Source organism: Heptranchias perlo, chromosome 11 (assembly GCF_035084215.1).
Source record: "Heptranchias perlo isolate sHepPer1 chromosome 11, sHepPer1.hap1, whole genome shotgun sequence".
NCBI lineage: Eukaryota > Metazoa > Chordata > Chondrichthyes > Hexanchiformes > Hexanchidae > Heptranchias > Heptranchias perlo.
In genome coordinates this window covers 43800952-43825715 of record NC_090335.1, presented here as the reverse complement: position 1 = coordinate 43825715, position 24764 = coordinate 43800952, and the positions used below count along the sequence as shown (strand labels likewise).

At 42.8% G+C, this 24764-nt stretch overlaps 1 protein-coding gene across 2 annotated transcripts in view; it reads left to right on the top strand.

Annotated features, from left to right (window-relative positions):
• caska (calcium/calmodulin-dependent serine protein kinase a) overlaps positions 1-24764 on the top strand; it is a 399989-nt gene that overhangs the window by 241438 nt on the left and 133787 nt on the right. For both annotated transcript variants that reach the window (XM_067992893.1, XM_067992892.1), the window contains exon 10: positions 22849-22948. In XM_067992893.1, coding sequence (XP_067848994.1) covers positions 22849-22948 — 100 coding nt within the window. The remainder of the gene's footprint in view (positions 1-22848; positions 22949-24764) is intronic.

The window sequence follows — 24764 nt, the reverse complement described above, 5'->3', positions numbered from 1 at the left end:
CTTTCAAGTACAACTTTAATACTAGATTATTTTATAATATTTGTTTTAGACATTATTCCAAATCTCATCTTCAGACTGAGGACACCCTCCATTATATCTTCTGGCACTACCAACATGCTAAAGGGGATAGATTAAGAACATATGGAGTACTGTGAACAGTTTTGGTCTCCTTATCTAAGAAAGGATATACTTGCAACAAAGTTTCACTAAATTGATTCCTGGGATGAGGGGGTTGTCCTATGAGGAGAGATTGAGTTGAACGGGCCTATATTCTCTGGAGTTTAGAAGAATGAGAGGTGATCTCATTGAAACGTATGAAATTCTTTGAGGGCTTGACAGGGTAGATGCAGAGAGGCTGTTTCCCGTGGCTGGAGAGTCAAGAACAAGGGGTCATAGTCTTTTTCTTTATTCGTTCATGGGATGTGGGTATTGCTGGCAAGGCCAGCATTTATTGCCCATCAATAATTGCCCTTGAGAAGGTGATGGTGAGCCGCCTTCTTGAACCGCTGCAGTCTGTGTGGTGAACGTTTTCCCACAGTGCTGTTAGGTAGCGAGTACCAGGATTTTGAGCCAGCGACGATGAAGGAACGGTGATATATTTCCAAGTCGGGATGGTGTGTGACTTGGAGGGGAACATGCAGATGGAGTTGTTCCCATGTGCCTGCTGCCCTTGTCCTTCTAGGTGGTCGACGTTGCAGGTTTGGGAGCCTTAGTGAGTTGCTGCAGTGCATCCTGTAGATGGTACACACTGCAGCCACGGTGCACCGATGTTGAAGGGAGTGAATGTTTAGGGTGGTGAATGGGGTGCCAATCAAGCGAGCTGCTTTGTCCTGGATGGTGTCGAGCTTCTTGAGTGTTGGAGCTGCACTCATCCTGGCAAGTGGAGAGTATTCCATCACACTCCTGACTTGTGCTTTGTAGATGGTGGAAAGGCTTTCGGAAGGCAGGAGGTGAGTCACTCGCCACAGAATACCCAGCCTCTGAGCTGCTCTTGTAGCCTTAGTATTTATGTGACTGGTCCAGTTAAGTTTCTGGTCAATGGTGACCCCCAGGATGTTGATGGTGGGGGATTCGTCGATGGTAATGCCATTGAATGTCATGGGGAGGTGGTTAGACTCTCTTGTTGCAGATGGTCATTGCCTGGCACTTGTCTGGCGCGAATGTTACTTGCCACTTATCAGCCCAACCCTGGATGTTGTCCAGATCTTGCTGCACACGGGCACGGACTGCCTCATTAGCTGAGGGGTTGCGAATGGAACTGAACACTGTGCAATCATCAGCGTACATCCCCATTTCTGACCTTGTGATGGAAGGAAGGTCATTGATGAAGCAGCTAAGATGATTGGGCCTTGGACACTGCCCTGAGGAACTCCTGCAGCATTGTCCTGGGGCTGAGATGATTGGCATCCAGCAACCACTACCATCTTCCTTTGTACTAGGTATGACTCCAGCCACTGGAGAGTTTTCCCCTGATTCGTATTGACTTCAATTTTACTAGGGCTCCTCGGTGCCACACTCGGTCAAATGCTGCCTTGATGTCAAGGGCAGTCATTTTCTCATCTCACTTCTGGAATTCAGCTCTTTTGTCCACATTTGGACCAAGGCTGTAATGAGGTCTGGAGCCGAGTGGTTCTGGCGGAACCTAAACTGAGCATCGGTGAAGAAGTGCCGCTAGATAGCACTGTCGACGACACCTTCCATCACTTTGATGATTGAGATTAGACTGATGGGGCGGATTGGAATTGTCCTGCTTTTTGTGGCAATTTTTGACATTGTTGGGTAGATGCCAGTGTTGTAGCTGTACTGGAACAGTTCGGCTAGAGGCATGGCTAGTTCTGAAGTACAAGTCTTCAGCACTATAGCCGGAATGTTGTTGGGGCCCATAGCCTTTGTTGTATCCAGTGCACTCAGCCGTTTCTTGATATCACGTGGAGTGAATCAAATTGGCTGAAGACCGGCTTCTGTGATGGTGGGGATATCGGGAGGAGGCCAAGATGGATCATCTACTCGGCACTTCTAGCTGAAGATGGTTGCAAACGCTTCAGCCTTGTCTTTTGCACTTACGTGCTGGACGCTGCCATCATTGAGGATGGGGATGTTTACAGAGCCTCCTCCCCCCGTTAGTTGTTTAATTGTCCACAACCATTCATGACTGAATGTGGCAGGACTGCAGAGCTTTGATCTGATCCGTTGGTTGTGGAATCGCTTAGCTCTGTCTATAGCATGTTGCTTCCGCTGTTTAGCATGCATGTAGTCCTGTGTTGTAGCTTCACCAGGTTGGCACCTCATTTTTAGGTAAGCCTGATGCTGCTCCTGGCATGCTCTTCTACACTTCTAATTGAACCAGGATTGATCCCCTGGCTTGTTGTTAATGGTAGAGTGAGGAATATGCCGGGCCATGAGGTTACAGATTGTGCTGAATACAATTCTGTTGCTGCTGATGGCCCAAAGCGCCTCATGGATGCCCAGTTTTGAGCTGCCAGATCTGTTCTGAATCTATCCCATTTAGCACGGTGGTAGTGCCAAGATAAGGAGTCAGCCATTTAGGACCGAGATGAGGAAAAATTTCTTCACTCGGGTTTGTGAATCTTTGGAATTCTCTACCCCAGAGGGCTGTGGATGCTCAGTCGTTGAATATATTCAAGACTGAGATTGATCGATTTTTGGACACTAAAGGAATCAAGGGATATGGGGATAGGGTGGGAAAGTGGGGTTGAGGAAGAAGATCAGCCATGATCTTATTGAATGGTGGAGCAGGCTTGAGGGGCCGTATGGCCTACTCCTGCTCCTATTTCTTATGTTCTTATATTCTTATATCTAACAGCTCAAAACCGAGCGTCCATGAGGCTTTGTGGGCCATTAGCAGCAGTAGCACTCTCTACCACCACAAGCTTATGACCAACCCTAGTTTAATGAGTGTAGGAAGAGAGTGAGCACCAGATGTACCTGATACAGCGGTGCTAACCTGGTGAAACTACAACACAGCAAAAGCAACACACAATGGACAGTAATACCACAATCAGCAGTTCTGCTCAAAACTCTGCAGTTCTGCCACATCCAGTCATGAATGATGGTGGACAATTAAGCAACTAACAGGAGGAGGTGGAGGCTCCATGAACATCCCCATCTTCAAAAATGGCAGAGCCCAGCGTATTAGTGCAAAAGCCAAGCTGAAGTGTTTGCAACCATCATCAGCCAGAACTGCCAAGTGATAATCCTTCTCAGCCTCCTCCTCAGGTCCCCACCATAATGGATGCCAGTCTTCAATCACTTCGATTCACTCCACGTGACATCAAGAAACGGCTGAGTCTACTGGACACAGCAAAGCCTACGGGTCCCGACAACATCCAGGCTGTAGTGCTGAAGATCTGTGCTCCGGAACTAACCCCTAGCTATGTAATTCCCAGTACATTTACAGCACAGGCATTTTCCCGACAATGTGAAAATTGCCGGGGCATGTCCTGTCCACAAAAAGCAGCACAAACCCAACCTGGCCAATTAACACCCCATCCGCCTGCTTCCAATCATCAGCAAAGTGTTAGAAGGAGTCATCAACAGCGCCTTCATGGGACACTTACTCACCACTAGCCTTCATACTAATGCTCAGTTTAGGTTCCACCAGGCTACTCGACTCCAGAACTCATTACAGCCTTTGTCCAAACATGGACATGAGCTGAATTCCAGAGGTGAGTTGAGAGTGACTGCTCTTAAGGTAGCATTCGACCGAGTGTGACACCAAGGAGCCATAGTAAAACTGGTCAATTGGGATCAGGGGGAAAACTCTCCAGTTGCTGGAGTCATTCATACCTGTCACAAAGGAAGATGATTGTGGTTGTTGGAGGCCAGTCATCTCGGCCCCAGGCCATTGCTACAGGAGTTCCTCAGGGCAGTGTCCGAAGCCGAACTATCTTCAGCTGCTTCATCAATGACCTTCCCTCCAACATCGGGTCAGATTGGGGCTGTTCGCTGATGATTGCACAGTGTTCAGCTCCATTTGCCATTCCTCAGATAATGAAGCAGTCCATGCCTGCATGCTGCAAGACCTGGACAACATCCATGCTTGGGCTGTTAAGTGACACCTAACATTTGCTTCACACAAGTGCCAGGCAATGACTATCTCCAACAAAAGAGAGCCTAACCACCTCCCCCTGTCATTCAATGGAATTACAGTCACCGAGTTCACCATCATCAATATCTTGGGGACCACCATTGACTAGAAACTCAACTGGACCAACCCCATAAACACCGTGGCCACTAGAGCAGGTCAGAGGCTGGGTATTTTACGGCGAGTGGCTCACCTCCTGACTCCACAACGCCTCTCCGCCACCTACATGGCACAAGTCAGTAGTGTGCTGGAATACTGTCCACTGCTTAGATGGATGGAGCTGCAACAACACTCGAGCTCAAGACCATTCAGGAGAAAGCAGCCCGCTTGATTGGCACCTCATACATTCGTCTAAACGTGCACCCACTCCACCGCCAGCATCCCATGGCTACAGTGTGTGCTATCTATAGCATGCACTGCAGAAAGTCACCACGGCTTCATCAGCACCTCCCAAAACGGCGACCTGCACTACTTAGAAGATCAAGGATAGGAGATGCATGGGAACGCCACCGCCTCCAAGACACATACCATCCTGACTTGGACTTTTTCACCGTTTCTTAATCGGCGCTTGGTCAAAATCCTGGAAGTCCCGACTTAGCAGCATTGTGGGAGCACCTTCACCACACCAACTGCAGTGGTTCAAGAATGCCCACCACCACCTTCTCAAGGCAACTAGGAATGGGTAATAAATGCCGACCTTGCCAGTGATGCGCACAGCCCAAGAATGAATTTTTAAAAATTCTTCCATTAAACTCTGTGGCAATCCAACCCTTATTAGTGTTTTATGGTTTCTAATCTATCTTCCAGATTTAACCTAAATAACAGCACTCCCAAAAAGTAATTAACGAATGTAATACTTTAAGCTGTTTCAACAATGTGATAAGCATTTTTCTTTCATTGTATTTGGCATTACATTCTGATGCATATTATACATCACAGAGTTGATTGGGAGTCAAGGGAATAAGTAATCACATATTTATAAATCTTTAAGAAGAAAGGGTAATGTTTAGCTTATTAACTATTTACAAATTAAGTTTAGATTAGCTGGGAAACTGCTGATGTAGTGCAAAGTGCATTGTCCTTTCACCTTTGGGAAATGGGTTCAGATCCAGCTCAGACTGATGGTTTGAAATGGTCTCTGTTGGCTGTCGGATTTCAATATCAAATGAGTTTGAAGAATCTCAAGCCAGCTCCAGGTAGACTCTCTTTCTGTATTTATATCCTCTCAACAATAACATTCTCTATAATATCTATGCAAAACACTGCATCGTCCTAGCACCATTTTATGCGCATCTATCGCTTGCAGCCACATTTCTGTGATGCCAATAACGTTGATATTTTTACTGACTGCATATACCTGAAATCCTAAAAATGTATTTGTAATGCCCCTTGCATTAATATAAAAGCACTTAAGCTTATCACTCAACGCATTCCTTGACTTAAGAACATAAGAAATAGGAGCAGGAGTAGGCTATACAGCCCTTCAAGCCTGCTCCGCCATTCAATAAGATCGTAGCTGATCTACCTCAACTCCACTTTCCCGCCCTATCCCATATCCCTTGAGTCCCTTGGTATCCAAAAATCTATCAATCTCAGTCTTGAATATACTCAACGAATGAGCATCTACAGCCCTCTGGGGTACAGAATTCCAAAGATTCACAACCCTCTGAATGAAGAAATTTTTCCTCATCTCAGTCCTAAATGGCCAACCCCTTGTCTTGAGATTATGACCTCTAGTTCTAGACTTTCCAGCCAGGGAAAACAGCCTCTCAGCATTTACCCTGTCAAGCCATCTAAGAATTTTATACGTTTCATTGAGATCGCCTCTCATTCTTCTAAACTCCAGAGAATACAGGCCCATTCTACTCAATCTCTCCTCATAGGACAACCCTCTCATCCCAGGAATCGATCTAGTGAACCTTCATTGTACCCCCTCCAAGGCAAGTACATTCTTCCTTGGGTAAGGAGATCAAAATTGTACACACTACTCCAGGTGTAGTCTCACCAGGGCCCTATATAAGTGCAGCAAGACCTCCTTACTCTTATACTCCAACCCCCTTGCAATAAAGGCCAATATACCATTTGCCTTCCTAATTGCTTGCTGCCACCTGCATGTTAGCTTTCTGTGATTCATGTACAAGAACACCCAAATACTTCTGACTGCCAACATTTCTTAGTCTCTCACCTTTTCAAAAATATTCTGCTTTTCTATTCTACCTACCAAAGTGGTGTGCCACAGGGCTCAGTGTTGGGACCCTTGCTGTTTGTGGTATATATTAATGATTTGGACTTGAATATAGGGGCATGATTGGCAAATTTGCAGACGACACAAAAATTGGCCGTGTAGTTGTTAGTAAAGAGGATAGCTGTAGACTCCAAGAAGATATCAATGGGTTGGTGGAGTGGGCGGAAAAGTGGCAAATGGAGTTCAACCCGGAGAAGTGTGAGGTAATGCACTTAGGGAGGGCAAACAGTAAAAGGGAATAGGCAGTAAACAGAAATATATTGAGGGGGGTAGAGGAAGTGAGAGACCTTGGAGTGCATTTGCACAGGTCCCTGAAGGTGGCAGTACAGGTAGATAAGGTTGTGAAGAAGGCATACGGAATGCTCTCCGTTATTAGCCGAGGTATAGAATACAAAAGCAGGGATGAAATGATGGAACTGTGTAAAGCGCTGGTAAGGCTACAGCTGCAGCATTGTGCGCAGTTCTGGTCACAACATTACAGGAAGGACGTAATTGCTCTGGAGAGAGTGCAGAGAAGATTTACAAGAATGTTGCCAGGGCTTGAAAATTGCAGCTACGAGGAGAGATTGGATAGGCTGGGATTGTTTTCCTTTGAGCAGAGGAGGCTGAGGGGTGACTTGATTGAGGTGTACAAAATTATGAGGAGCCCAGATAGAGTAGACAGAAAGTACCTGTTTCCCCTAGTGGAGAATTCAAGAACTAGAGGACATAGATTTAAGCTGATTGGCGGAAGGATTAAAGGGGACATGAGGAAAAACTCTTTTACCCAGAGGGTGGTGGGTGTATGGAATTTGCTGCCCGAATTGGTGGTAGAGGCAGGGACCCTCAACTCTTTTAAAAAGTACCTGGACCTGCACCTAAAGTGCTATAAGCTGCAGGGCTACGGACCGGGTGCTGGAAGGTGGAATTAGAATGGGCATCTGGTTGTTCTTCGAGCCGGTGCGGACACGATGGGCCGAATGGCCCCTTCTGTGCTGTATCTTTTCTATGGCTCTATGGTTCTAAAGTGGATAATTTCACATTTCCCCACATTATGCTCCATCTGTCATCTCGCCCACTCACTTAACCTCTCTATATCCCTTTGCAGCCTCTTTGCGCCCTCCTCACAGCTTACTTTCCCACTTAGCTTTGTACCATCAGCAAACTTGGATAATTACACTCGGTCCCCTCATCTAAGTCATTGATATAGATTGTAAACAGCTGAGGCCCAAGCACTGATCCTTGCAGCACCCCACCAGTTACAACCTGCCAACCCAAAAATGACCTGTTTATCCCTACTGTTTTCTGTCCGTTAACCAATCCTCAGTCCATGCTAATATATTTGATTTAACTTATTTGATTCTTTTATGTACAAGCTCTAGAGACAGTGCTGAGAAGAACCTCAAGACTGATCCCTATTGTTAGTGGTCTAAGTTCTGAGTTAAGACTAGAGAAATGTGGGCTTTTCAGTCTAGAAATGAGGCATCTTAAAGATGATCTTATAAAGTGATCTTAACACAAGATTGTTAATGGAACAGAAACATTAAACCTGGAATATTATTCAAATTAAATTGTAGGACTAGAACAAAGAGACACAGGTTCAAATTAGTAAATGATCATTTAAGAACTGATATTAGGAGGTTCTTAATGCAGAGTGATCAACATGTAGAATAAATTTCTAAATAGAGTAGTGCGGGCAAAAACCCAAATGATGGAATCATTTAATGGTAGTGAAGGCTTTAGGATCTTTCTGGATGGATGAACCAAGATGGGCCAAATGGCCTTCCTCATTCATAATTATCTTGTGGTACATGCATTTTGCTCTTTGCCAAGAGCATCACCTTGCCCTGCACCTCTTGATCAACCAGTCCATAGTTCATCCACATCCACCAAATATTTACCCTTTCTGTCGTTCAAATCTACTTTAATTGAATCCCAACTGTATTTGTTGTCTGCCAGCAGCTTAGCTTCTGTCTAGTTATGTGCACACCGTCCTTCTTTCAGACCATCCTTCCTGTATAAGTTCTTTCTGCCTGAAAAAGTTCCACAGTTATCCATAAAGCCAAATCCCTCTTGTATATACCATTTAGCAGATGATTCATCAAAGGTAATTAGTCCACCATTCTTGTGTCCCTACATAGCACTGGAAGTAAGCTTGATGTATTATTCACCTTAGTCCTGCCACCAAACTATGTCCTTTCTTTGTTTCCTCAGACCGATATTGCTTGTCTCCATGTGCAGTACCATAACTAATAACCCATATGCAATACATAATTATTAACACCCCACCTCATTAGCTCAATAGTCCTTTCTATTGCCTTCACCTCAGTAAGCAGCTTTCCTAACATTATCTGTACAAAGCTCACTGCACGTCTCACTATTCAGTCCCTGATTACAACATTTTGTCCAACTAATTATTGCTTTTAGATTACCTGTGCCATATTACCCCAAGATTGCATCTCTTCAGCTAAAGCTAAATCTATAACAGAGGAGATGGAAAATGCAGGGGACATTAAGCTGACAGTTAAGAAATAGCAGAAATTAAAAGCAAAAATATGAAAATCATGAGTAATTCTTTCCTTTCAGTGTAGTTTTGACTTAATTGTTGGCCTATATTTATCCTCGTGGATGCTTTGGAAATTAAAAACTTTTATTTGTGGATTGTGGGAAGCGGTGATCTTGACATAACTGGTGTTGACTGATTTTCATACTCATTGCAGAATGTTTTTTTTCCCTTTTGAGCCCCAGTAAAACCTAAGTCCCCAACAGAAAATACTGGAAAATCCTCAAGGAATTGTGGAAACACTGGGAATTGCAGATATACTTGCTGAGCTGTAAGTCTTTTTACAGCTGGCCCCTAGGCTACATAGGCTCAGGATATTTGTTGCAGATTCAGCATTTAATGTTTTGTTATTCATTGTACACATGACACGCAGCTGAATTTTTTTTTGGAAGGTATACAAACAGGAAAAGAAAATCATTCAGTCGCATGACAGGATATGTTTCAACATTGTACAATGTCTAAAAGTATACCGTTGACAAAATGTGGGCAAACTTTATAATCCTGCAAAGAAGTTTTTTCTTTGTTTTTAATTGTCTAAGAGAACTTATACGTAACTGCCTCTAAATATTTGTCTCAGTGTCTTCTTCATGATTCCACAAAAGTGCTCTACATTAACAGTTTGCAAACTCGGTACATTAAAAGTACTGATAAGCAATTTAAGTATTGCTGATGCTTAACTCTTAAATGTTGTGCTTTATTACAATTATAGATATGGTTTCCTTTTGCACTGCAGTGTTGGCTTTACTGATATGAAGTATCTTCTTATACAATAAAAGTAATCTTTAATTCTTCCTAATTGTTTCAATCACCATATGCAAATTGAAATAGCTGTCATTCACAGGGAAGAAAAAACATCACCTAGGTACATAATTCTTTTAGGAACTAAGGCATAGAAATTATCTTTCTTGGTAGGAAACAAAGTATTCCAGGTGCGGTGTAACCAGGGTTTTGTATAGCTGCAGCATAACTTCTGCCCCCTTGTATATCTAGAGGACTAGAGTACAAAGGGGCAGAAGTTATACAAAACCCTGGTTAGACCGCACCTGGAGTACTGTGAGCAGTTCTGGGCACCGTACCTTCGGAAGGACATATTGGCCTTGGAGGGAGTGCAGCGTAGGTTTACTAGAATGATACCCGAACTTCAAGGGTTAAGTTACGAGGAGAGATTACACAAATTGGGGTTGTATTCTCTAGAGTTTAGAAGGCTAAGGGGTGATCTGATCGAAGTTTATAAGATATTAAGGGGAACAGATAGGGTAGATAGAGAGAAACTATTTCTGCTGGTTAGGGATTCTAGGACTAAGGGGCACAGTCTAAAAAATTAGAGCCAGACCTTTCAGGAGTGAGATTAGAAAACACTTCTACACACAAAGGGTGGTAGAAGTTTGGAACACTCTTCCGCAAACGGCAATTGATGCGAGCTTAATTGCTAATTTTAAATCTGAGATAGATAGCTTTTTTGCAACCAAAGGTATTAAGGGATATGGGCCAAAGGCAGGTATATGGAGTTAGATCACAGATCAGCCATGATCTTATCAAATGGCAGAGCGAGCTCGAGGGGGTGAATGGCCTATTCCTGTTCCTTTGTTCCTATTTCAGCATTACGGGCCCACAATGTGGGGAGTTTGTGATGACGTAAAGTTTATTCCTAGTACCTATAGTGAAATTGCTGAATTATTTTCCCTCGTTATGGAAAGTAATATACAAATGCTTTTCTGGTTATTTGGTGCCGTGAAATGTCAATTAAGTGGCGATGCATCAAATGTCAACATTCTGAGACTCGGCTCATTTCTTTCGTGTTTCTCTGCAAATAAAAGTTGGAACACGATCTGCAGGTTGCTGATGCTGCTGAGATCTCCATATCACTTGCAAGTGTGTTTCATTCAGAGTTTGTTTTGCTTGACATCACCTGCTTGGGGAAAAGCAGCCAGCACCAACTTCAGTGAAGTGCTGGAGGAAGAAGAGAAGTTGGCAGTCTGGAAACACACGAGAGGACAAAGAATAGGTTCTCATCTGAACTACAGCGAGCACTACCCCAGAGCATTTGTTCATGAGAAGGCTCAATAGGGCGGCTGTTACTGATATATGCTACCTGTTGCAACAGGACCTACAAATTCAGTCAATATTTAGGGCTGTTTTCCTAATAGATGTTGTTGCAGCAGCCTCGAGGTTCTACACAGCAAAGTCTTTCCAGTGCACATCTCGGGCAATATGGGAATTCATTATTGCTCAAAGGTCGAACCAAAATACATGGTTACCGTATTTATCTCACTGGATGTGCCATGAGCCCTTGCATGATCTCCTAGATTTTGGAAAGTGAAAGAATAAATAATATCGGTCTGTGGTTTAGGCTATAAACTGCAGAACTGGTTTATTAAAAGTAACAAATAAGCAACAGCAATATGCAATGCACCAGTGTGCACTATTTTTACACAACTTTTAACTCAGTACTCCTTCCTCGGGTTCCCACCGTTTTGTCTACCCACTATGGAGTCTTGATACACTACCTCCACATGAGTTACAGTACACTAGTATGAGAAGCGCTGGTGAATTTGGGGCACGTTGCATGGGATATACCCCTCTGCTTCTTTGAATTTGAAAACTGAGTAATAGGAGAACAAAATGTGTTTTCCATTCTCAACCAAGTTTATCAGTTAATACAATGGTTTCTGTCTCTAGCATCGTTAAAGTCAGCCAATGTACAGTTTTAAATTTTGTCCCCATGCACCTTGAAAATTATGGAAAGCATCCCATAAGCAATGACCCTTCTGCATTACTCATGCATGTAACAGTGTTAGCATGTCCTGCTGTCTCTTCAGCTGTTGTAACAAATTTGCAGCTCTTAAATTCTGTTGAAGACCTTATTTATTGCTTTAACAGCTAGTTATGGGGTCTCATTTCAGCTATGTTCATATCGACATGCCAAAAAAATCTTATGACCAATAATGGAATGGATCACGGTGGAACCACTACAACCAAAATGGAAACTTTGACTGAAAGCAGCATTTCGCTCAGTAAGCAGGGCAGCAGATTTCTCTGCTTAAATGTCATGAGCACTTCCTCCATTCCACTGCATAAGACAAATGGGCCTGAATTTGCTGAAAACTTGCACCATTGTAATGGGACATCTACAGCATGTGTCATTATTATGGTGCAGAAACTTCATGAAATTATGGCATGAGTGACTTATGCTGTTACGTACACCACACCATAATTTGCTGGACTTTTGCGCTGCTCCAGAGACCCCTTCGCTGAAAAAGTTGAACAACTAATTATCATAGCTCCACTCCCATTAAAATCAATGGCAAGATCAAGTTTGCTGAATTAGCGCTACTGTGATCACCACAGCCACTTAGATCATTACAGAATGCCACTGTAAAGTATTCAACCACTCAGCAGGCTACCTGAGGGTAACATTTTTACTGACTTGGTGTAGGAACGTCATTGAAATCTTAAACCTCAATTAAGTAATAAAGTAAGTCTTTTGACAGCCAGACATGTTCTGATTTTCCCCTGACTGATTTTTATATTAATATTTATTCAGCTCGCGCGCTAACCATGAATTGCAACCAGTAATGAAATATGGCTAGGGATCGCAGGCAGTTTGGGAGACAACCCTATGCATACGGGTCCCTTCTTAACTTGAATTTGTACTGAAAACATTGTAAATCAATCAATCAAATTAAATCCAACCTGGACATTCTGTCCCTACATACTGCAACCCATCCCCACGTGATCAGATCGGAGCCATTGCTCCTAAACGCATCCCTGTTAAATAACCTGTTATTCCGTTCTGTGTCTGGCCCCTGTACCTTGGATGTGTATCAAACATTGGCCATGCCACTCCCAATTCACCGCTGTGCTCACTGTGGCGTATTCTAATTATTTTTTCCAGTAAATTGTAGCATGAATTTGCTGATGGAGGATCGGGTGGCATGACAGTCTAACTTATGGTGTTTATCGCCAATATTGCTGTTGTAGTGAATTCCAGGATACTGTTTAGAACCTTTGGTACTTTTCTTCTGTCGATGACAACAGTCTTGACTGTTGTCTGTCCAAATCAAAAAAATAAGTTGTGTTTTCACTATTTCAGTCTTTCCCCTAGAGTTCGATGTAGTTTCTTAGTTTACAGTATATAAATAGATGCAATAATTTTTCATACGTTTATCTTCTTAGCATTTATGCAGTTTTCTTCTCTATTATTGGCACCACTTTATTTCAACCAATACTTTCCATGCCCCACTGAAACTAATTTGTTTAGTTCCAGTTGACTCATCCTTATCTGTCTGATGCCAGCTCCTGGTTTCAAAATTTCCTCAAATATCACACATCCTTCTCGGTGACTAGTGTGCATGACACCTCATAATACTGTGCTCTGCTGTCTAAAGTATGAAGCCCAATATAGGATTTGATGTAACCATCCTATTCACTCTATTCTTCCATGAGCAGAAGGATACCTCCAGTTCTAGGTCAAAAAGGGATCTGAGTGCAAGCAAGGGAGCATTCTCAAGAACTTCCCAAGAAAGATAATTAGTTGAGCCATACTGGTCATCTTATGTAGTCGGGATGTAGGTATTGAGGCCATCCGGGGACCTCACTACCTCCTCCAATATCGGTCACAAACTAGCTTAATCTTTGGGTTTAGCAGTCCACTGCACTGCTCTGAAGTCATTCCAAGGAAATGACAATGGCATCTATCTTTATGACTGAAACTTGGGCAATTTCATTGGCAATACCAGTACAGCTTTTGCTGCTATCCTGGGCAGTCATCTCAGGTCAGCGACATTTTTGATCAAGATTGAAACCAACACCAAAGACACAGGAAAGCATCCTGGCCACTAAGTATTCCCATCAACATCTCTATGGGGAAAAGGAAAGAATAATGCATCAGACAAGAACCACCCCCCCCCCCCACCACCCGCCACCTCTCCCCTTGGGACTTTCTGAAAGGAGTATAACTGAAAATGTAGCTGATTTATAGAAATGGCCACCACATCATGTCCTCCGGCTGCCACACAGACCCAAATGATACCAATTCCAACCACTACCGCAGAAGAAACCAAAGAGTGTCAACATCCAAAGCGTTTATTTAGGCAGTTCTTGTGGACTCATTCATGGCTAGAGCTTCTCAAGCTTCAGGTGGAATACCCTATCTTGTCAGGAAGCAAGAGAAGTCCACCTGTGGGAGCACTATATTGGTCTCCAAGAATCCTTTGTTCCAGGCTCAGCTCTCGAGGTTTGAAAAATGTAAATGCCTCTCAGTCAGGATTCCAAGTTTCTAAGCAGTCAGCAAGGACTCCTAGGCAAGTGTTTGTGCAGGCCACATCTCTTGGGACTTGCAACTCCTGCTGTTGATGTAAAGAATCATAAAGAATATTTAGGGAGATTTTTACAAGGATTTACAGGTTTTCCATTGTGGCTGATTCCCATGTGCTCCTTCAAGTTTAAACTATGGATCCTCTTCCCCTCCCCAAGGAAAAAACTCAAACAGGAAGATGCACAGGGAAAGAAGCTTTACACACAGGACACTGCAGACATGAGTGATCTCCTATTATTTGCCTACACTACAAGCCACTGCAATTTGATGTATGTGAGATGTTTGAGAAAGGTGATGGGAAGTTATGTGAATGCAAATCTGACTTTCTTTCATTCGGCCTATTAAATTAAATTTATCAAAGAACAAACTATTTGACTGATTTGACCATTACCCAGAAACTTCCTGAAGTAAAGAGTAAAATGCAATCTCACATGGATAGATGCTGTAGAAGTCAGATATCCTGTATACAGTATTTAGGCCTGTGGCGCAGGTTATCTTCTGCAGAAGTTATGTCTGGTTGAAAATATCCAGTTTTCCTCCAGACCACCACTAAGAGAGTAAGGAGAGAACTAAGGAGAAGTGTATTTATCCAGAGGGTTGTTGGAGCATGAAATGCTTTGCAACAGGGAAAGGTTGAGGCAGGCAGCACTGCATTTTTTTTTGAAGAAAAAATTGCTAAATATTGGAAGCAGAGGAAGATACAGGGCTATAGGGAGAAAGCAGAGCAGTGGGATTAATCTTGGCTTTCTCTAAAGCTGGCAATGTTATCCTTTGTTGGAAAGGGTCTATTTAGCAAGCAAGTGGATACCATGCCAGATAGTTTAACATCAGCATAGCTCGGAAGCCATTCTGGATATGACACTCTAATGTAACAGAGAAACTACATATATCAAAAGTAGCTTCCTTTTGGATCAAGGAACAACTAAATATTTCAGACCACGAGAGCCAGAAAGAAGCATTGGTGTCCCTTAAGATTGCATCTAACAGTCTTTTCAGCAAGTACGACCTTGTCTTATCAGATGCACGAGTGAGGGATACTGTCTCAACCCATAATTCATAAGAGGGTTTTAAATGCGAGAGCAGAGAACTGACAGCCAAAGTTACTGTTTTATTTAAAAAGTTTCAAAAGGTTATACAAACATACGAAATTGACGGACAAGAAAAGACCAGCTGGTCCATCAAGCCTGCCCCACACCATCATGGTTAAACACTTCTTCCCTTCCCCCCCTCACACCCACCCCCGCAGCCATGTAATCACCTGGGAGAGACAAAAAACAGAAAAAACCTAGGGACAATAAGGGGGAAATATTCTTGTAAAATTCCTCTCCGATCACCTACGTCAATTGAAACTAGTGCAGGAGATCACATAGATCAAGTGTTATCTATAAGTACACTTATCTTCTATAAGATACGATCTCTGCCCCAGTCAGGAACTGGTCCAGCTCCCTCTTGAAAGCATGCAGAAAGTCAGCACCCACCACACCAGCCAGCATTGTATTCCAGAGGCTCACAATTCTCTGGGAAAAGAAGAACCGCTTAACATCCAGTCTAGTCCTACTCTTCCATAGTTTATAGTCATGTCCCCTGGTCCTCCCCAATCTGCTAAACTGGAATCATCTATCAATAGGGGTGTTATCCAGCCCTTTAATTATTTTATAGACTTCTATCCAGTCACCTCTAAGTCTACACTGCTCTAAAGTAAATAGACCAAGGTCCTTGAGCCTATCTGAGCAGCTGAAGTTCTTTATACTAGGAATCATTCATGTAGCTCTCCTTTGGATCTTTTCCAAGACCACTATATCACCCACCATGTTGGTGATATAGTGGTCTAGATGCGATCTGATCAGCGACCTATATAATGTCAAAATGGTTTTATTAATACAACCCAATACCTTGTTAACTTTAGCTACAGTTTCTCTACATTGGTCATGAACCTTTAGTGATCTGTGCACAATAACACCAAGATCTATCTGCCACTCAACCGCTTTCGGTATTGTTTCCTGCAAATGATACGTGTATTCTGTGTTGGCCCTACCAAATGCATGCAACTATATTTATCTAAATTAAATGCCATTTGCCAATGTGTGGCCACCCCCCGAGCACATCCAAATCTTTTTAGATCAGATTGCACTCCTCTACCGTCTTAACCCTTGCACAGATTTTGGTGTCATCTGCAAACTAACTGACCAGCACCACTGTCCAGGTCATTAATAAAGGTTGTGAAGAGTAGCGGGCCTAGGACCGATCCCTGAGGGACATCACTAGTAACGTGTCTCCAAGCTGAACCACATCCGTTAACTACAACTTTCTGGCTGGGGGATTGGAGCCAATTCCTAATACAGCTTGTCAAATTTCTACTGATACCACAAGATTCTATCTTGTGAAGTAACCTAGTGTGAGTTACCTTATCAAAGGCCTTCTGAAAATTCAGGTAGACAATGTCTACCAGATTACCCTTATCCACTACCCTAGTGACTTCCTCAAAAAACTCAATCAAATTTGTTAGGCATGCCCTATTTTTTTCAGAAGCAGTGTTGTGTATTTCTAATTGCTCCTTTCCTTTCCCAGTGATCATAAAGGGCATCTCTTGCGATCCCTTCTAGCATCTTCCCAATAATTGATACCAAGCCAGGAATACTTGAAGCCTGATTTGTTACTTTATAGCTCCGTTAACTATGGATGAATCTAGACATCCATACCTTGAACTTCATTCTAAAGGAAAAGTTCAAGAAGGTGATTCTCAGCAGTTACCTGGACAGAGTGGTTTCACTGCTACAAGGTTTGCATCATTTGGTTAGAATGCTACTCACTTTGGATGGTTCTAGATAGAATATTGCTTGCAGGTCCTAAGATTCATGGCCATTGTTCCTCATGTGTAACCCTTCATGCAATTCTTGCAGGTGAATCTTCTTATGAAGGGATCAGTGACATGTTTGCTGTTGTTAAGAGATATCACCAATGATTAGGAAGCTTTCAAGCCCCAGAGCTAGTAGTTTCAAAGGAAAAATGTATCATACTGTGTATGGCTCTGTCTTTTGTAGTAGAGACTGATAACTTGATAAGCTGTCCTGCTTTCAGAGAGCATGCAACCTTCACTCCTGCCACATTAACACTTCAACCACTCTGGCTAAGGTTGATTTGTACTCAAATTGCTGATAATATGGACCACTATGGATTTGGTACATAGGCAATCACTCCAGCTTATTTTGCCTCAACACCACACAAACTTGCCATTGGTATCATTGAGCTGGCACAGACCTGGGGATGGTGCTTCAGCAACTCGCAGTGCTCAAAGGCAGCTTCAATACGTAATCTTCAGAGGCTCTTCATTAGTTTTAGTGTGGCTTTGCAATACAACTGTTTTATATCGATATTGAACTAAAAAGCATGGCTTGGTCTTCCTCTTTCAATTAACGTTCAGCCCCAGTTATGAAACTTCCTGCTAGGTAGGGAGTTCCAGGATTTTGACCCAGCGACAATGAAGGAACGGAGGGAAACATGCATGTGGTGGTGTTCCGATGTGCCTGTTGCCCTTGTCCTTCTAGGTGGTAGAGGTCGCGGGTTTGGGAGGTGCTGTCGAAGAAGTCTTGACGAGTTGCTGCAGTGCATCCTGTAGATGGTACACACTGCAGCCACGATGCGCCGGTGGTGAAGGGAGTGAATGTTTAGGGTGGTGGATGGGGTGCCAATCAAGCGGGCTGCTTTGTCCTGGATGATGTCGAACTTCTTGTGTTGTTGGAGCTGCACTCATCCAGGCAAGTGGAGAGTATTCCATCACACTCCTGACTTGTGCCTTGTAGATGGTGGAAAGGCTTTGGGAAGTCAGGAGGTGAGTCACTCGCCGCAGAATACCCAGCCTCTGACCTGCTCTTGTAGCCACAGTGTTTATGTGGCTGGTCCAGTTAAGTTTCCGGTCAATGTTGACCCCCAGGATGTTGATGGTGGGGATTTGGTGATGGTAATGCCATTGAATGTCAAGGGGAGGTGGTTAGACACTCTCTTGTTGGAGATGGTCATTGCCCGGCACTTGTTTGGTACGAATGTTACTTGCCACTTTTCAGCCCAAGCTGGATGTTGTCCAGGTCTTGCTGCATGCGGGCACGGACTGCTTCGTTAGCTGAGGAGTTGCGAATGGAACTGAACACTGCAATCATCAGTAAACATTCCCATTTCTGATAACACTGAGGGAAGGTCATTGATGAAGCAGTTGAAGATGGTTGGGCCTAGGACACTGCCCTGAGGAACACCTGCAACAATGTCCTGGGGCTGAGATGATTGGCCTCCAACAACCACTACCATCTTCCTTTGTGCTAGGTATGACTCCAGCCACTGGAAAGTTATCCCCCTGATTCCCATTGATTTAAATTTTACTAGGGCTCCTTGGTGCCACACTCGGTCAAATGCTGCCTTGATGTCAAGGGCAGTCACTCTCGCCTACCTCTGGAATTCAACTCTTTTGTCCATGCTTGGACCAAGGCTGTAATGAGGTCTGGAGCCGAGTGGTCCTGGTGGAACCCAAACTGAGCAGGTTATTGGTGAGTAAGTGCCGCTTGCTAGCACTGTCGACGACACCTTCCATCACTTTGCTGGTGATTTAGAGTAGGCTGATGGGGCTGTAATTGGCAGGATTGGATTTGTCCTGCATTTTGTGGACAGGACATACCTGGGCAATTTTCCACATTGTCGGGTAGATGCCAGTGTTGTAGCTGTACTGGAACAGTTTGGCTAGAGGCGCGGCTAGTTCTGGAGCACAAGTCTTCAGCATTACAGCCGGGATGTTGTTGGGGCCCATAGCCTTTGTTGTATCCATTGCACTCAGCTGTTTCTTAATATCACGTGGAGTGAATCGAACTGGCTGAAGACTGGCTTCTGTGATGGTGAGGATATCGGGAGGAGTCTGAGACGGATCATCTACCCGGAACCTCTGGCTGAAGATGGTTGCAAACACTCCAGCCTTCTCTTGCACTCACGTGCTGGACGCTGCCATCATTGAGGATAGGGATGTTTACAGAGCCTCCTCCTCCCGTTAGTTGTTTAATTGTCCACGACCATTCACGACTGGATGTGGCAGGAATGCAGAGCTTTGATCTGATCCGTTGGTTGTGGAATCGCTTAGCTCTGTGTATAGCATGTTGCCTCCGCTGTTTAGCATGCATGTATCCTGTGTTGTAGCTTTATAGGTTGGCACCTCATTTTTAGGTAAGCCTGGTGCTGCTCCTGGCATGCTCTTCTACACACCTGGTGCTGCTCCTGGTTTCAGTCCAAGGAAATAATGAAGTATATAAGGAGCAGGAATAGGCCTCACGGCCCCTTGAGCCTGCTCCAGCATTCAATAAAATCATGACTGATCATCTACCTCAATTCCACATTCCTGCCCAATGCCCTTATCCCTTGATCTCCTTAGTGTCCAAATATCCATCGATCTCAGAATTACATCGAATGTACAGCACAGAAACAGGCCATTTGGCCCAACAGGTCCATTGGAACCCTCAATATAATGCACTCAGGAGACAACCAAATAATCTTCTATGGAAGACATTTGTGGTGCTGGGTGTTTTAAGTTTTATTTTAAACTGCAGTGAGCCTTTTCAGTTGAAGACTGTTGCTGTCGATGTTTAGATTATAGAACAGTCAAAGAACACTCGTCAGCAATGTTAATATTTGTGTTATACAGACTTGTCAATACCAGTGTAGAAAGCTAGGCTCTAAGAGATCCATCTTCCTCCATTTTACTGGACAACACCACTGATGCCAACAAGTCTGTGTCATTAAGTTCTGCTGCTGTCATGATGGATGCTTCAAAACTTGTAAGGCTGGCCATATGTATTTAACTGCTGCTGCTCAGTGAACCTGAACTTACAAATGCAAATGTAATACAAATCAACGTTCTATAATTTGGTCACCTCCATCTCCCTGATAAACTGTTACTCGGCCAGCCTTTACTGTCTATTTTTCTCCCCAATCTTGTCATTGTTTTGATTAGGCATAAAAAAGTATGTTACAACCAAGTTGGTGTTTTATATGAACATTACAGAGACACATTTATATGTAATGTATTCTTCTTTTGATCTTGGTGTAACAAGTTTTTTTGCCACTTGTTGGTTGCCAAAGACTCAAAAGAAGTAAACTAAGTAAACGGGACTTATTATTCAAAAGGTATTTATATAGTTGGATATTTTGAATAAACAAATCAGTGTTTTGTTATAAGTCCAGAGGTTGCTGTAAACTCTTCAGCAAACACAAAATGCCCCATATTTCAACTTGCATAAAGGCACTGTGATTATCTCTCTGCCGAGGTGTGATAACGGGCAGTTGGAAAGATTATCTGTAATCACCAGGCATTGTTCTCTGACTATATATGCGGTGCCTTTATGGAACCCTTCACTCACCTGACGAAGGAGCAAAGATCCGAAAGCTTGTGATTTCAAATAAAGCTGTTGGACTATAACCTGGTGTTGTACGACTCCGTACATTTGTCCACCCCAGTCCATCACCGGCATCTCCACATCATGACTCTTATGGTGGCAGGGTATTAACTACGTTTAGTTGCCATTAAGCTGCTGTCACCCAATATTCAGAAATAGTGCTTAACTTGCCACTGACACCAAGCTAATTCTAATGGGCAATTTGCTGAACTATTTACTGATCTAACAATTGGAAATGAGCCATTGAATATAGATTGTAGCATTTAGAGGAAAGGGGCAACATATACATTGCACTGAGACTGAATTGTTTTTAGTAAAGCAGTATAAGAAACAGAAGGAATCAAAAACACAGAATCTATGACGGAGGGCATTAAAGGCCTAGGAAGTTACAGCAACCAAATGTGTTTTAGAATATAGAGATCTGCAGAACAGCAGTTAATGATCTAAAGCATGTAGTTGGAGTTAAAATAGGAGACAATAAAAAGATGATTACTGGAGAAATGCCATCCTCTGCCTTCCTACACTGTTGCCACCATCCCAGGCTTGAATCGCCCTTGATTAAGATCACAGTTACACTCTGTGCCAATCTCACCATTCTTGGAAGGGCCCATTAAAGCACCCGTTGCTGCCTCCTTAGGTTCAGCAGCCCCATTGGCCCATCCTCTTTTGCCGATCTACCTACCCAGCGTGCCCACTGGGGTCTAACATTGCCAACCTCCTTCCTGTCCTGCTGGGCCCACCCACCACTGCCTCCTTGGATGCTGCTGCTCAATTAACAATCACCTCTCCACAGTTCCCACCAGGCGAGCAAGGTTGTTGCCATCCATGCCCTTATTGTGGATGAATGTATTGACGTCCCAGCTTTGGCTGTAACTTGCTTCATGCCGAAGCCTCCCTGCCTGGCTATACTATCCATCACCTGCTCTGCCCAGACCACCACCAAATGTGACCCTCATCACCCTGATCTTTTCCTCTACGCATCTGGCACCTTCCTCTCCCTCAAGTAAATGGCCTTGTTCCACTACTGTCACCTGTTCAAAATTCCCATTGTCTACCACCCCCCTCGGGCCCCGGCCCCGCCTGCGCACCCCCGCCCCCACTCGGCCTCGGCCCCCACCCCACGCCTCTCCCCCTCTGCTTTGCCTTCCCCCCCCCCACCCCCATTCTCTCCCTTGTCCCCTCATTTGTGTGAAAATGAAGAAGATGTTTAGAAAGTAACTTGGTTCTTCTCCAGCGGCTTCTTGTACTGAGACGTACAGACTATAATGAGTTTTGGTCCTTACTGTATGCTAATTTAGCTGTTACAAGACAGAGCAGCAGTGGAGGCAGCACAGTTTAAAAATAATCATCCAGAGGAAGTACTCCATACTGTATGAAATGTTACCTTGTAAGTTGCACTGGTGACTAAAAATATTAATTTGAAAATGATCTTGAGAGGAAGGGGAACACCTACATATGTTTCTCAGATTAAAAATATCTAGGTAATGATTGATAAAAACATCAGTGATGAACTTTAGGGCACCAGGGATTGTTCTGTCACAAGAGTAAATTATAGTTGAGATAAATGATTTTGTGTTCCTTTTGAGTTCTAAATGCACACTGAAAAAATCTTATTTTAACAAAAACATTCTTTTTTGTTGCATGTGTTTGTGTTGACTTTGCAGCAGCAACTTTGGTGCAGTTCAGTGAGAGGTGCTGAAGCTGGGTGGAAAGTATATGCTTGATGTGTGCTTTGCAGGGGTGTTCCAGTCAATCCTTCTTTCTGCCTATAACCTAATTTATAATATGCTGTAATATAGATACCTCCATAACTACTCCAAAACATAACCTGCCAGATCATTGTATTAATCTTTTGTTTTTTAGTATCACAAAGGATGACAGTGATACTCTGCTCTTGGCTAATACCCAGTACATAGGTTTTTGTCAACAAACTATTGAAGAGAAAATTGTGAGCTATATCCCAATCTTGGAGTTCAGGTCATGTTTTTTGCCAAGCTTCAGTTTTGTGGTTCAGGATGTCATTTTAATCTGCTCATTAAAGTTACAGCTTTGTAACTTCTTTCTGATGGTAAACAGTTTATATTTTGTGACTGATTTCATTGTTTCTTGATTGGTTAGCAAAGCATTCTAGGAATAAAATTAATTATGCAAAACTGAACTGAATTTTAAAAAATTATAACTTTTGTAAGCAATGTTTTATTTAATTTATTTCAGGGGGCAGTACTAGCAGCTGTATCAAGCCACAAGTTCAATTCTTTCTATGGGGACCCTCCTGAGGAGCTGCCTGATTTCTCTGAAGATCCCACCTCCTCAGGTAAATTTCTTCCATTCTAGAGAAACCAAAGACTAAAGTTCATCCCAGTGTCACAGCATCCAGCTTGTAAAATATTTTCATTGTGCTTGTCAATGAACCTGCAGGATGTTTCTTTTCCTTTAGCTTGTAAAATAATTTAGCTTTCAGCACAGTTAGAGGTACTACGTGATTGTACGGTTGAGCAAACAATGTAGCATGCTGCACTAAAACATAACTTACCACACGCTACATGACATTTGTACGAACCCTTGAGAACTGCATTAGCATTTTTCTTTTAAAACCACTTTGAAAAATAATACAAAATTAGAATTTTTTGTACTGGGTATAGAAAAAAAAATCAAAAGTGCATGCTTTCTGTTAAGATGCGTGGAATTCCGCACGCTATATTTTTAGACAATCACTTTTGAAGGATTAAAGCTTCAGTTCTCAATGGCATCATAATGCTGTGAAGATTTTTTTTAGAATTACATCTGCACAGTAAATGAACAGTTCTTAAATATTTATAGTGAGAACTTTATTTTCGTCTCCATTTAAGAAACAATTTATATCTTGTTTATTATCAGTGTTCATGACAATATATTGTCTGAATTTCCCTGTAAATGGGTACAATTGAAAATGTGTCCTAAATGAATAATGCCTTTGTTATGCCATCACTTTTGTACTGAATTTACACCCATAAAAAACTGCCATATGTTTTCTCGTTTGACTTTGTTACATCTGCAAAAGCCCAGCCAAGTAGATGGTCTGGAGGTGGAAAAAGACTGTGGGCTGCAGGGTACTACCCAGAATGCAGTGTGTATTGTTGTAAAGCTGCACTATACCCTCACTAGAACTATGACATCTCAGTCAGTAGAATTGTGTGACTCATTCGATATTAGGAGGTGGTGGTGGATGAAGGAGGTGTAATCATTTTGCCACTTTCACACTGGTTTAATTTACACTGTAAGCGTACAGCTTAAAGCATTCATATAAGTTCTTTTGTGTGCTATTTTAAATCAGCTGTTAACCTGCCTATTTTAAACATTAAAATAGTTAACCCATTGGGTTATGACTGTGTTAAAACAGCACACACATGAATTTTATGTGAACCTGCGAAACCAGAGGAAATTAAATCCATTGGATTCTTGCCTTCACTAATTTTAGTAAAAGAATATGCAAATAAAATGACGGAGCATATCTTTATTCTGTCATCTACTTTTTTGTTAAAGTTAGCATAGACAAGAATTCCATTCCCTTAGTGTCTCGACACTCTTATATTTTCCATCTAGCATTTATTATTGCTTCTACATACTCAAATCATGTTAAGATAAATCTGCCAATAAATAGTCCTATGTGAACAGCTAGTTCATTGTAGATTAAATTGGATGTGGCCACTAACAGAAATAAAATGCAGATCACGAGTGTTTGTATTTACATGGGTGATCACACCCTAATTTTGATGGAGCAAAATCCTGAAGCTCTGGAACAAAAATCTATTTTTTACCTTTATTAAATTCACGTTCCCTTACTCTCACAACATATTATCTTTAACAATAAACAATGAAAAACAATCGTTTTACAACCAATTCCACCATAATACTCTGTCCCTCATGGCCTTATGACTAAGGATGTGGATACTGTTAAATCTGAAAACAGTAGTCTCTCTGCATGCATCTCTCCCTTCTATATTTCTCTCTTAATTTCCCCTCTATGTATCAATATCTTCCCTTTTTAGATTCTCTTTTCCTCCCTTCTCTCCCAACTCCTCGCCCCTCTCTCACATCTGGCCCTCCCGCTCTCTCATCTCCCTCTCTCCCTACTACACCTCCCTATCTCC